At 38.5% G+C, this 15,406-nt stretch overlaps 1 protein-coding gene across 1 annotated transcript in view; it reads left to right on the top strand.

Moving 5' to 3' along the window:
- LOC148411932 (leucine-rich repeat-containing protein 75A-like) overlaps positions 1-15,406 on the top strand; it is a 26,633-nt gene extending 11,227 nt beyond the window's left edge. The window contains exon 4 of the mRNA XM_088435283.1: positions 12,535-15,406. Coding sequence (XP_088291409.1) covers positions 12,535-13,120 — 586 coding nt within the window. The 3' untranslated portion in view covers positions 13,121-15,406. The remainder of the gene's footprint in view (positions 1-12,534) is intronic.

Here is a 15,406-nt window from a genome sequence, read left to right as displayed (position 1 = left end):
GCTGTGTTTAAAAGTACATTTAAAACAATTACTAACAGAGTTAAACATATTTAGAAGCTTAGCAAAGAAAAAAATAGCAGTCGGCTGAAACCGATTCCAATTTGTCGACGGGATGACATCCGCGGCCATTTTCAGTGACCTCTTAGCACAAACGTCGCCATTACGCGGCTGTGTGAAATGCTGGCCGGCGACACTCCGATTTCACCGTTGATTTGATTCCATGCGACAAAGCGGATACTCGTAAGCGAGGCGCGCTGCGACAGAACACACACAAAACAGTTTGCCTTACGTAAGCCAGCGTATATGGTGGAGGGGCTGCTTTACTATGTCGAGGAACGGTTATGAAAGCATCATTGAGATGCACAGCTCCTTATACGCCATAAATGCGCACCACTGATCTTTATTATCCTTGCAGGGGGTCACTTCACTGACATCACGGTCATCTTTGTTTCCGTTGATGCTTTCATGGGCCTCGTTTAAAGTTTACTTGTGAAGAACATAATGTCATGGTTCTCTTGAGTTTCCGGTTATTTCTACAACTCATAGATGGATTGGAACAGATACTTTTTTGTCACGAGAAATAATCGTGACGTTTGGTTCTTTTGTGACTTTATTATGAATGAACAGAACACACAAAAATTGTGTCATGTCAACTTCAGAAGGCAGGCCAAAGACCGAAGACCCGGCACCGGCGAGAAGTCCATTCGGTTGTTGTCGGGTCTATCAGGCGCCATAGGTACGTAAACAAAAGCAAAGCATCCCACCGCTGGGCTAAGCTAACTGTTAACCTCGAACTCTTCTACAGAGTCCTTTAATTCGTCGCCAAACAAATTGGGTGATCCAGAAAAACATCTAGTGGAAAATTGTTTAGAACTTCTGCATTCCACTTGCTTGTGCTGGAAAAACTGCAGCACAACTTGAAGATTTTTGTCGCTTTTTCCTGTTATATCAGACTCGTACTGAACCGTGACCCCGTAACCGAGGTACGTACAAAACCGGGACTTTGGTGAACCTTTACACCCCTCGTCTCCGATACCGATCCAGGGCCTTGTAGTTCTAGGTAGCGGTGCTATGTTGAGGAAAGTTGCTGGTGAGTACTGTTGCATTTAATGTCACGAAAACCTGGCAAATTGCTCTGATTCCACGCGCTGGTGCGGCAAAAACTGCAGTGCAAGTTGAAGACTTTTGTCAGACTCGTACTGAACCGTGACCCCATAACCTGGGTACGTACCAAACCGTGGTGGTACCGATTGGTGAACCGTTACGCCCCTTCTTTCTGATACCGATCCAGCCCCTTGTAGTACTAGGTAGTGGTGCTTTGTTGAGGAAAATCGCTGATGAGTACTGTTGCATTTAATGTCACGAAAACCTGGCAACTCGTTCGGATTCCACTCGCTTGTGCAGCAAAAACTGCAGCACAATTTGAAGAATTTTGTCTCTTATTCCTGTTATATCGGACTCTTACTGAACTGTGACCCCATAACCTAGGTACGTACCAAACCATGGTCGAACCGTTTGGTGAACCGTTTCGCCCCTTGTCTCCGATACCGATCCAGGCCGTTGTAGTTCTAGGTAGCGGTGCTATGTTGAGGAAAATTGCTGTTGAGTACTGTTGCCTTTAATGTCATGAAAACCTGGTGATACGCTCGGATTCCACTCGCTTGTGCAGCAAAAACTGCAGCACAATTTGAAGACTTTTGTCTCTTATTCCTGTTGTTATATCGGACTCTTACTGAACTGTGACCCCATAACCTAGGTACGTACCAAACCATGGTCGAACCGTTTGGTGAACCGTTACGCCCCTTGTCTCCGATACCGATCCAGGCCGTTGTAGTTCTAGGTAGCGGTGCTATGTTGAGGAAAATTGCTGTTGAGTACTGTTGCCTTTAATGTCACAAAAACCTGGTGATACGCTCGGATTCCACTCGCTTGTGCGGCAAAAACTGCAGCACAATTTGAAGACTTTTGTCAGACTCGTACTGAACCGTGACCCCATAACCTAGGTACGTACCAAACCGTGGTGGAACCGTTTGGTGAACCGTTACGCCCCTCGTCTCCGATACCGATCCAGGCCCTCGTAGTTCTAGGCAGCGGTGCTATGTTGAGGAAAGTTCCAAATGCTCCCGGGGAAAGATGAAATGTGACTTTGAACATCAAGTATCTAGTTTGCAGCTCTGACAGAGCCTGCTTCAGGGGCCGACCTTCCAGGCTCATCAAAGGTCACCGTGTTGACTCAGCGTCCAGCTCGGAGGTGCTGCGACTTGGTTCCACAAATAGTTCCTGCACGTGGTCACATGTCACATACGTCGAACTTGCCAGAAGGCCAGAACTCAGATGTTGAAGCGGTGATTTATAAATCCGTAGTAGTAAGAACCTCAGAGTGGCGCGACAATATCGCTGAGGAGGGATTAAAGCTCACGAACAAGGAAGGGAGATTTCATTTAAGATTCCAGTCACTTATCCTCCCCGGAGCTAAAGCAAGATCCTGAAGATAAGAGGAAAAAAAATCCACGAAGAAACTGGTTCAGGACTTCCCTCCAGAGGAGAGGTGCTGTCTAGTGCTCAGCTCTGATGCTGAGATGTTCTCTAATGTCTGCTTGGGGATGATTCAGATTTTCTAAGCCTCCAAGCAAAGCTGAAACGTGACGTTTTAATGCTAACCATCACAGAGAAATAATCGGAGTCACGGCTTTGTGAGTAGGACTGCAAGTTCTTTGTCTGGCAGTCAGTCTTGTACTTACAGTCTGAGCAGAAATGACCAAGGAAACCACTTACGTTATTGCACATTTTTTACATATAAATTAATATACGTTTAGGTTTATTAATAATTCAGTTATTTCTTTTTGATAGTAGATATCTTCTGTGATCCAAAATCGGATACTTTATCTTGAAATTTTTTTGTGGACCAATACAAATGAAATTTGAAAGGTTTTAACTACCGCATACTCCGCACTATAAGGCACACTGGATTATAAGGCGCGCCCTCAATTCATGACATATTTTAAAACGTTTTCCTTATATAAGGCACATCGCATTATAAGGCGCAACAGTAGAAGCAGTCTAACTTTATTAGTAGATTACAAACCAGCTTTCTGACAATTCCATTCACTCTCAAAATGAATAAAGTTTATCTTTTAACATCTTATAAAATGTAGTGCAACATTTATATCAGGGAACTTTTCCTCCAGTGCAATCACAATATAGTAATACTCAAAGTAATAACAATAATAACTCAAATAATAACCTAAAAATCTCAATAGCATAATAAGCAACCTTGTTCAACTGTAAACACACAAAAGAAACAGGTAAATCTTTATCACTTCATTCCCCATCTACGAATCCCAATCTCAATATTGATCCATATATAAGGCGCACCGGATTATAAGGCGCACCATCAGCTTTAAAAAAAAATAAAATAAAAAAAATAAGGCTTTTAGGCGCGCCTTATAGTGCAGAAAATACGGTAAATAAATCATACACTGATGGCATTTTTGAAGTTTGTTTTATTTGTTTTGTTTTTTTTACCCACAAATGCTTTGGTACGTCACAGGAAAAAGATTAAGAACCACTGAAATACTCCACAAAGTTTCAAAAAACATATCAATTGCGTCAAAAATGACCCGTGGTCACCGTAGACGCCACCATGTAAAATATTCAACCTCCCCCAAGGCTTAATCACTTTTGCGGCACGAACCATGAGAGCTTGTGGGAGAAATTGCGCCAGCGGTTGACACCTGCCCAAACAGCTGTCACAACCGCGTCTCGTCTCACTCTTATCATCCGACGGCACAAAGCCGGAAGCCTTAAACTCCGCCGAGGCCCACCGGCCGACCAACGCCTTCGACTTTGAAACAAAAGACGGCGTAATTGCCACTCTTTCCTTAATTGAGCAGCCATAACGCTGATTCAAGACAAACAAGGTTAAATCGTCTCGCGAAGCCACTTTCATTCCTTTTACAGCGTCACGGACGTTTGTAGTAGCTGCCGTGAGGCCGCGTCCTCAATTACGCCCCCGCGGTTGAAAACAAGATGGAAAATCTTCTGCGATCAGAGTCCAATCCCAAAAAGTGCTAGAAGAGCGTTCATATTTTAGGGTAATTGGAATATGAGTCATGTAAAATTCTACACCCATTGGAAAAGTCATAAATGTACCTCCAGGGATGCGGCAATAACAGAAAATAAAAAATAGGGTAGTGAGGGAGGAAAAAAAATGAAATTAGCTTGATCATACGAGAGAAGATGAGCTTAATCGTGCATTGTTTCACATTTGTAAGGAAAAGGATTAGGGCCAGTGAAGGAAAAAAAAATAGGTTGGCAGGATTTTCACTTTATATGTCAGAATTCAGATAATAAAATCACATTTATGGGAATAAAGTGAGAATTTTTGCTCTTAACCCGGAATTCGGTGACTTTAAACTTATAATTATGATTTTATGGCTTAAAAGTAAAAAAATCAGCTCAAATTCAGTCAGAATTTCGTCTTTAAAGCCATAAATTCAGTAGTCTGAATTCTGAATTTATTCTCAGAATAATCACTTTAAAATCAGTCTCTTGACTCCACTTTAATATCAGAATCTTGACTTGAAAGTCAGATTCTTGCCTTCAAGCTTCTTTGGTTTCAGAATTCAGATGTTTTGAATTTTGAAGTCCAGGCAACATTTTTTTTTCCTCACCGGCCCAAATTTTCCTCGCCAGTAATGTTATAAAAGAAAAAGATTCAAAAAAAAAAAGAAGAAGAAAAAGGCTTTTTTTGTCAATAATGTTTTTTTTTGTACATATATAAGAAAAGGCTGTTAAAAAATTTAAAAAAATAAAAATAAAAATTTAAAAATTTAAAAGGCTTTTTTGTGAATTATGTTTATATATATATATAAATATATATATATATATATATATATATATATATATATATATATATATATATATATGTATGTATGTATGTATGTATGTATATATATATATGTATGTATATGTATGTATGTATGTATATATATATATATATATATATATATATATATATATATATATATATATATGTATGTATGTATATATATATATATGTGTATATATATATATATATATATATTTATATATATATATATATATATATATATATATATATAATATTTTTTTTTCTTCCAGGGATTATTTACCTAATAAAATTAAAATAAAATAAAATAATAACTGACCTCACATGGCATTTTTTTCATGCTTTTTCCTTCCTATAAAAACTGCAAGAATTCTCTAGTGATTTTTAACATGTCAAGAAAAAAAAAAGAAAACGGAAGGGGGGTGAGTGTGAATACAAGCGCTCTAATCAGCAAGCTTGCAGTGATTCCGCCCCCTCCTCCTCTATCTCCGAGTTTGACAGCGTCTTTCCCCCAGAGCCTAAGCTCCAACTGCAGCGTTGCACTGTGTGGCAACAACCCAACAAAATGGACTCTTTACAAGAAGCGGTGAGAAAACCGAATAGACCAAGACAATCGATGCGGGGGAACGCAGAGGAAAATGGCAACAAGAAACCAGAGAAGTTAAAATCAATGCGCTTCAAATTCCAGTAAAATGTCGTTAATGCTGTGAACACATGCCTTGAAAAGTCTTGAAATATAATATTTTGATATTATTTCACAATGGAGGAGGTTTACTGTCGTTGACCTGGAAAAAAAATGGCAAAACTCAAATGTAGATGGGTCAAATCTATTTTCATGCGGAGCTCACAGCCAGCAATCCATTCCAAGGTTGTAGTTTTTTTTTTCTCACGATTCAAACCAGCTCCTCCCTACTATAGGTTTCCCCCCTGGCGAAAGCGCACAAATCGATCCAAGGAATAAACAAGTCAAGAGCAAAGCTTCAATGAAGCAGATTGATTGATCAGATCCCTTGTGGCGCGTTATCCTTCTCTCCATTGCAGGAAGCTTTCAAGTTCTTTTGCGGATAATACTATTAACCCACATAAATGAGATTATATAAACTCAAATTATTTTAGTACACGGTAAACCTGCCTGAATTCATCAATATATACATTCTCGAGTAGCTGTAAATATATGGTTCTAGCTATCTTGCTATTAATCCTTCTTGCTAACTAGCTATCATGCTAGCTAATCATCTTGCGAGCTAGCTATCGTTCTGGCTATTGAGTTATCAATCTGTCTGTCAACACTCTCATGCTAGCTAGCTAGCTAGCTATATTTCCAAGTAGCTGTTAATATTTCTCTCTAGCTATCTATCTTGCTATTAATCTTTGTAGCTAACCAGCTATCCTGCTAGCTGATTATCTTGCGAGCTAGCTATCGATTTATATATATATATTTATATATATATATATATATATATATATATATATATATATATATATATATATATATATATATATATATATATATATATATATATATATATATACGCTCCCTAAAACCCAATTCTAAGCCATCAAAGGCATGTTTGGGCATTAGCACTTTTATGCAATCCCAAAATAAAACAGCTGCAGGCTGCAATTTCGTATGAGTAGTTTTGACTCGTGTCCCTGTGCTTTGTTGGTGTTCAGGGTTCAAACCTATTTAAAGAACAATCCAGGGTTAAATGTGCCGCTTGTCTGAAGCTGCCTGGGGCTCCGGTAAAATAAGTTAGCAGCGCCTCGGTTCTTAGACGGCCGACTACTCCTCCCCTCCTTCTGCTACGTTATCTTGGAATATCGTCTGTGGGGGCATACGCACTTTGCGTTTGTTTATACAAAGTCGTAGGAATAGAGATTTTCACAGTCCAAATCTCCGACGCAGACTCAAATGGGTACGGGGAAATTGGAGGGGACCACTTTGTCAATTTTGACCCCACAGTAATCAATCAATAAATAAAAATCGCACTGAGAAGAAAAATGAACAAGCATTGGATCACCCGGACAAAAAAGGTACACAAGTGAGTACGCGAGGAAATAAAGAACCGCAAACAGTTGCTCATGTCTCTCTTATATTACTCATTCATGAGAGTAAATGAAGGGGAACTTATAGTCTGCGTGGGAGGACAGTCATTACAAGTTTCTTCCGCCGCATGCTTTTAACTGTCACCCTGGAGGCGCAATATACATGAGTTGCTTAATTCTTTGAGTTCAAAAAAAAATGGTGACTGGTGAGCATGTAGTGGAGCCTTTTGACATCCCCCCTGGCCCTGCATGTTCTTCTATAGTTGAGTGAGATGAGAACCAAGCTGGAACAAAGCTGCAAGTGTCGCTACTGCTTCTGCTGATAAGCTTTAGACTTGGGATGTAACGAAAACAATTTTAATCGGAAAATCAGCTGTGGTTTCAAAGATGCGGGGGCATCGGTCTTCAAACCGATCTTCCCGTTTGACTTTAAAACGTACAGGCCTCGAATAGTATTGTATGTATAATACAATCGTATAATGTATAATACTGTATGTATAATAATGTCAATTCGTCTGCATGTATACATATATATTAGGAATGTGAAAGTCAACTTTAAAAAGCCAGGTTCTAGCACCAAATTAGTCGCGCTTCTGTCTGACTGTTTATCGCTATCGAGATACTAGTTAGCTAAGTAGCTAGTGTCTAGCTAGCTGTATTTACAGTATCTATGGATCAATCAATCTATCAAGGCCCTAGGTAGCTAGTATCTAGCTAGCTAATTAGCCAGCTAACTACTCTATTTACAGTAGCGAGCTCGCTATATTGCTTGCTAGCTATTGTACTGACATCATCTACTGTATGTCTATCTGTCTGTTTATCGCTATCTAGATACTAGTTAGCTATGTAATATCTAGCTAGCTTGTCCACTAGCTCCTGTATTTACAGTATCTATCTATCTATCTATCTATCTATCTATCTATCTATCTATCTATCTATCTATCTATCTATCTATCTATCTATCTATCTATCTGTCTGTCTGTCTGTCTGTCTGTCTGTCTGTCTGTCTGTCTGTCTGTCTGCCTATCAAGGCACTAGGTAGCGAGTGTCTAGCTAGCTAATTTGCTAGATAGTGTCTAGCTAGCGAGTTCACTAGCTATCCACTACGCTATCTACGGATCGATCGATCTATCCAGGCACTCAGTAGTTCGTATCTAGCTAGCTAAATTGTTAACTAACTACTCTAATTGCAGTAGCTAGCTTGCTAATTTGCTTGCTTCGTACTTTATTGATTGCATCTATCTATCTACTGTATCTATCTATGCGTATATACTTACACCTGAAAGGAACACTAAGGAAAGGAAGCACAAAGGAAGAACAAAAGTCAATCGATTGTGGCATTTAAAAATGAGACATTCTTCCCTTGTTAAGTGAAGCAATTTGCGCACTACAGGACAAATCTATGGAGCAAAGGATGGGGTGAAAAAAAAAGCTTTCAAATAAAAATGTCACACAAATGTGACTTAACATTTCGATCATGGATTTCACGCGTATCACCTGACCTTTCAACACGGAACAAAAAATTACATTGATGATAAAGACGCTTCAAAAACTCATATCACGTATGATACGTTTGACATTATTTACCACCGAGAGACAAAACAAAGTGATGGGATTCTCCAGCAGCTTCATTAGGCAACTCTTTCTGCAGCTTGCGCTGGCCTTTGCGCCATGCCCGTTCCCCGTTCTGTGTTCTATTTCAATATGAGCGAAGCCCCAGACGCTTCCTTTTCCCACCGCTGGGCTTTACATAACCACACAACGGCGAGCACCCTTGCACCGCGCGTGAAAGTTAACAACGTCCCCCAGGAAAGTCGGGCTGTGAAAAGCAATTAGACTGTCTGCTCTGGCCATATGTAAGCAGCCGATAGTTTGACACGCGAGACTCGCCGCTTATTAGATTCTTGCGCCGTTGTCAGTTAGATTGTCAATAATTGCATTTCCTAGGCGTGATGCTTTTGTGTGCTGTTTACTAATAGAAGTGCAAATATTTTATTAGTGTACTTAAGTGGATTTTCAGGTGTCTGAGCATTTCTTTTTTGAATGAACTCTAGATCAAATTTCTCTCGATACATTTTATTAAAATTTTATATAATTCTATAAAATATGCCACCTCAATTTTGGATGTATTTTTCTTACGAGCAAAAATAAAAAAGACATGTTTTACACGTACAAAAAAAAGTACACATCTCCAAATAGTCTCACTTTTTCGGGCCTTAACCACTTTGGGCCCATATATATATATATATATATATATATATATATATATATATATATATATATATATATATATATATATATATATATATATATATATATATATATATGTATGTATATATGTATGTATATATGTATGTATATATGTATATATATGTATGTATATATGTATATGTATATATATATATATGTATATATGTGTATATATATATATATATATATATATATATATATATATATATATATATATATATAAGAGTCAATAGATAAATACCAAAAGAAAATGTCCGCTACAGTGGACACACAAATGAAGAAATATAATTAAGAGGAAAAAAAAAGAGCTTTTTTTTTTAATTTGTACTTTATCACATATAAATCAGAACATTTTAACTTTTATTTAAAGGACAGGTCAAGTAAAAAAAAAAAAAAAAAAAAACTAATAATATTTTTGATTGCTAAACACAGTATTTTGATTAATATTGCAATTGTGGAAAATGAATTAAGCAGCAAAACCAACCTGTCTCGGCGCGGCATTTTTGCCACTTGCAGGCGACTGAAAATGACATCACTCAGGGCTCAGATAACGACCAATCACAGCTCATTTCGCGAACGTTAAATTACCAAACTCATAAAACCGGTGAGCTGTAATTGGACGATACCTGAGCACTAGCGCACATCTCGCCTACTTTCTGGGATAGGTCATGTGACATTTGTAAACCCCGCCCATCAATGCTAATCCCAGATTAGCATGCAAAACAAAGCAAATACATAGCAAGAGAATCAAAGTGAGTACGGAGTATTTGTGCCAGTTTATTTTTACTTCTCTGATATTGTCTTTGGGGCTCCTTGTATCAGAAGGACACGGCCACATTTTATCATGATAATGGAGTCTAGTTTTCAAAGCCGTGTCTTTATAAATTGCAAAAACGGCGGGCCGGTGGGCCGGCGGCCAAATGAGCAGCTTGTGGGTGGGAACCGTGGCCACGCAGCCCCGAGGCGGTTCGCTTGGAAGTTAAGTCGCCTTTTCTCTCTCTCATTAAAAACGTGGCCCGAGACAGCCGAACCCCCCCCGTCCCCCCACCCGGAACCACCCACACTCCGTCAGTGTACAAACCTTGCCTGACTTTGTTAGGTCGTGCAGGATATCGTTTCTACAGACAAACAAGTGGGAGGGCCTCTCGCTGAGCAAACACCTGCTATAAATAAATTGCTAACGCTTGCTATTACTCATCAATACAAACGTTTTGTAAAAGTGGACTTTTTCAATTTAACTATTAGGACTTTGTACTTTTGGGATATTGATTTTGGATAAAGATTCAATATCAGCCAAAAATAAAAACCAGGAGCGGATTATATCAGTCGTACATCCAAATCTGATGAACTGTAAAAGTTTTAAAAAAAGTGTTGTTGTTTTTTTCTCTTAATTCTTGTGGCATTATGGTACAAATAATAAACATTCCTTTGATTTGTTATGATATCATAACAGAATCAATGGGGAAAAAATACTAGAGAATTGATTCAAACATGTAAAATTTCGAAATGCAACGATTCTGATTTTCTATGTGATTGCAGCTGGACGTGCAAGATTTTGTGTACAAAAATAATCACTGTCCAATTTTTGGACCATAGAAATCCATTATAATAACAATTTTTGAGATCCATTTTAATAGGATATGTTACATTGATTTGACTGCGATTTTTGCAACATTCCGTTGAGTGATGTTCAAACTATGTCAGCAAAAGTAAAATTCTTTGTTAGCATTTTCACTCATTTTTCAGGGCCAACAAAATATTGTGTGCTATGTCTATGTAAATATGGGAGACATCGTATGAAAGATTGACTTCCATTCCTTACTTTGAATTGAACAAAGTAAAATGTGTGGAAACACTGCCATCCAATGGTCACAGTTATCACTACAGTGTTCAGTTGTCTTATATTAGACAAACATTAGTCAAGAGTGTCAGCTACCCTCCATAAAAACGCATTTGATGAGAATTTTATTATTTATTATTGTTATTACTATTTTAAACAATGAAAATTCTCGTCCATGGCACTGATGGAGCTAAAAAGAGCCGTTCGATAATTTTATTAATTCGTGAACAGATAGCAGTTCAAACACTTTCACTTGGTTTGTGGATGGATTTTTTCATTCAATTTTATGCTAGAAATCAACAAATTGTAATATAACGCAGCAGTATCCCAAAGAGGGCCATTTATCATCCAGTCATTAATAGCAGAACTATAACGTGTGATTAATAGCGAAGCAAACCACAGGCAGGAAAACGCTCCTAAGATTAAAATAATCTATAAAAATTACTTAAGGGTTTTGGAGGCCAAATGAGAATTTTTATGAGCCGCTACAGCCAGTCAAGAAAAAAACATGAAGATGAACTGTGAGTACATGAAGGGAGGAGATGAGGTATAAGCCTCTGCTTTAATCAATCATCTCCCCAATCAGTGTGCCGGTGCCGTCTTATTCCTCAACCGAGCCTGAAGGGTGACAGATGTATATGCCATGCAAATTAATGAGCATGGAGATGATCCGGAGGGACTCGCGCAAGCTAATTAGCCAAAAACTTTAGCCAGTACGCTAAAATGTTCGCCTCTGACAAGCCGTGTTGTTTTTGCGTACTCGCTGGAAGAAGTCACGGCCTCAAGCGCAACGTCGTCTTCAACTCGCCTTCAATGTCACTTTTCAGGGGCGTACGAGTCTCGGGGGGGGTGAAAACGAAACGATAACAAAGCAAATGTGACATACATGTTAGCGGCTAGCCTTTGCCTTGCTTATCTTGTACGCCACTCAGTTTTTCTTTGTCATTTACCCGCCTTTTGATTTCTTTTTTTTTTTTTCTCAGAAATGACATCCGGACCCAGGAGACAGAAGTCATTACTCAAGACTGAGACACATTCAAATGCTAATTCTCTCATTACATTATTGATCGAGGCGCTTGTTACACTCGACTAGAGCTTGCGGGTTCCTTTTTATTTTTTATTTTTTTGCATACTTTGCAATTCCTGCGGTCTAATGGGGCACTGTGGCAGCCCCTCTATCGAGCTTTTGAAATAATCACAAGGTAGTTCAGTAAATGCAGTTTTTTCATCGTTCCATTTTCTATACCGTTTATTCCCATTGATGTTGCAGCTGACCTGGAGTCTGTCCTACATCCTGGACTGGACATAAGCCAATCACAGAGCAGATACGGAACTAGTGATGGACATTTTCTATAATAGCTTTCATTGAAGCTTAATGTTCGATTAGCGTGATTTTGAGGCTAAAGTACTTCATCAACATTACCGTTTTAGACTAGTCTCGGAAAGCTATTCGTGATCGATACTCTCTGCCGATACCTGCAAAAAAACACTCAGAAATGAATCATTATTTTCTCTCCTTTTTCCGAAGTCTCAAGACCACCCTGAAGAAAAAGCTGTCCGGCGATGTGGTCAACCTCTCCGGCATCCCGCTTTGTGGCCGGGACGTCCACCGCGTGGCCTTCTACCTCCAGGGCGGCAGTGACGCCGTGTCGGCCGTGGACCTTAGCTTCACCGGTCTCGAGGACGACAGCTTACGGGTTCTCCTGCCGGCCCTCGGCGGTCTACCCAAGCTGACCACGCTGGCCGTCAACGGCAACCGTCTGACGGCGGTCGTCCTCAAGGACCTGATGGAGGCGCTCAAAGACCCCAAAAGGTTCCCCAGCTTAGCATGGGTGGACCTGGGTAACAACGTGGATATCTTCACCGTTCCGCAGCCGCTGCTGGTGGCCCTGCGCCGCCGCTTCGGTTTACGCAGCGGCTTGCCGACCATATACGAGTACGGAGAGACTTTAGCTGGCTGCGTCCCCAACTTGGAGACCTCCGTGGAGGAGACCAGCGTGTACGAAGAGGGTTTCGATGGGGACGAAGACGACGACAGGCTGGAGCTTCAAGCTTGGGGCTTTTCCGAGGAGAGAACCGCCAGGAATGTGCAGGTGGCATTCTGTGGGAGGTGATCGAGTTTCCTGGCTCTTCATCTCCCCTCTAATCTCGTGTTGTCCCTCCGGATGTTCCCACCACAGTGATCTGACTCAAGATGCTCTATTTAGGAGCTAATTTATCTTCTTACATCAAGAAAAAGTTCCACAGTTTTTATATGGCCGGCCTCTCAAACTTTTAGATTCGTGTGATAGAACACAAACAATTGGAAAAAAATAAATAAAAAAAAAACAAATCTCAGATGTTTTTTGATGCGTTTAATGTTTTCACAAAATATCAATAAAATAGTGAACTTCCAAATTTTTCCATTCAACCGTTTTTATGGATATAAAGAAAACAGGGTATAATAATTTACATCAAAATAGGTGATCCAAAAATATTTTTAAGCGCTATTCTATTGGAGTTCAAATGGCAAAACTCATTGCATCCCAAAGACGTGTTTTAACTTTTTTTTTTTTTTTTAAAGAGTCTAGTCAATCGATCCCAAGTATTATTTTTTTGTTTTTCTCTCTTTTTTTTTTTTTTTTCCAAATGTTTAACTGAAGGAAGGTCAAAAATGTCTGGCCCTAAACTACCTCAACAATAATGTAATTAAATTAATCACTAATGTAACGACTACTTTACTGTTTATAGAAATAAAGTAATTGATTAATCTAGGTACTTACACAAGTAATTAAATACTAAAGTATTGGATTAATTTACACAAATTATACCAAAGTAATTGATTACTTTATGCAGTTAAGTGCTAAACTAATGCATTATTTTAGTACTCTAGTGTCTAAAGTAATTGAGTACCTTTAGCACTTGAGTATCTAAAGTAATCAATTACTAACCCTTAAGTAATTGAGTACAATAGTACCCAAACTGTTCAAGTTAATACTTGATTACCTAAATGAATGAATTACTTTAGGACCTAATTAATTTAACACTAGTCATTTCTAGACTTTCCTTTCACCAAACGTGTAAATAAAAAAAAATAGTGCAAAAATATATAAATAAATACCTGTGATCAAGTGCTAAAGTAATCAATTACTTTATTATTTTATTACCTAAAGTAATTGCCTGCATTTAGTACGTTGATAATGAGGGTAATAAATTACTATCCTTAAAAAAAAAATTGGTACTTTTGTACCCAAAGTAGTCACTTTAGTACTTGATTACTTAAAGTAACATAATTATCTAAATTAATCCATTATTTAGAAGTTAATTCATTTAGTTCCTGCCATATTTAGATCAACATTTATCCAACAACTTGAAAAAAGTACTGTCTGTACTTAAAAAAAAAAAAGACGTAAAAATATGTCTTTGGGATTGAATGAGTTATTGGTCCAAGCACGGTATTATAACAGTTAGCACATTTGATAGTTTTGACATTTGGGGTTTCAACTCTTTGCATGTTCTCATCCCTGCTTTAAAAAAAAAAAAAAAATTCCATGCATGATAGGCTCATTGAACATTCAAAATTGTCAATATTTGTGAAAACTCATTTGTGCCCTGTGATTGGCTGGCGAGCAGTCACGGGTGTACCCAGCTTCTCACACCAATCAGATCCTCTAAATATGCCCAATGTTTTCAACGTGAATTTTTTTTGGGTGTGCGCTGCCAACGGACTGATTACCGCCTGCTTGGGTTCCCTCAGTCTATTTTTTTCTCAGTAAATAGGACGAGCCCCAGATCATTTTGATGATGGCTTATGATTTATTTTTTTATTATTATTTGGGGCAAGTTTCCTCACATGTGCAACCCAGGGCACATGAAATACATTCTATAAAGTACTTGTGGCATGAATACACATGGCTTTTTTTTCCTGACACGTTTTACAGTGTACCGTAGCACGCTTTTATGTACACGGCGACAAATATATCTTTTCTTTAGTTTTTTGACACATTATCCTGCCTCTTGCTGTTGATGTGTTATTGTGTACGTTCTACTGTATTTTTTTTGTGCTGGGATATTAATGAGAAGGATGCCTGATGTGTGTGTGTTTGTATAATTAGAGCAGGCACACAGTGTAAATTGCTACCTTTTGATCGCAGGAATGAAATGTTTACTCATTTGCACTTTAAGGACGGCGAGGCCTCGGAATAAACACACTTTATTTTAATGAGACTTTATTGATATGAAAACAAGAAGTTAATGAGACGCTGTATCCTGAAATGATTATTTTGATTATTCTCTACAGATAAGATGCATCATCTCGGATTTTATTTTATTTAAAGAAGTCCTTTGGAGTTGTGGTTTGCTTTGAGATTAAGTGATGTTTGCCTGCCGTTGCTTCTGAAATAAATTGTTTGAATATTTCC

This window comes from Hippichthys cyanospilos, chromosome 15 (assembly GCF_059441005.1).
Source record: "Hippichthys cyanospilos isolate Australia breed blue-spotted pipefish chromosome 15, RoL_Hcya_1.0, whole genome shotgun sequence".
Taxonomy (NCBI): domain Eukaryota; kingdom Metazoa; phylum Chordata; class Actinopteri; order Syngnathiformes; family Syngnathidae; genus Hippichthys; species Hippichthys cyanospilos.
Note: the sequence above shows the minus strand (reverse complement) of the source record. Positions and strands in the feature narration are given on the sequence as shown.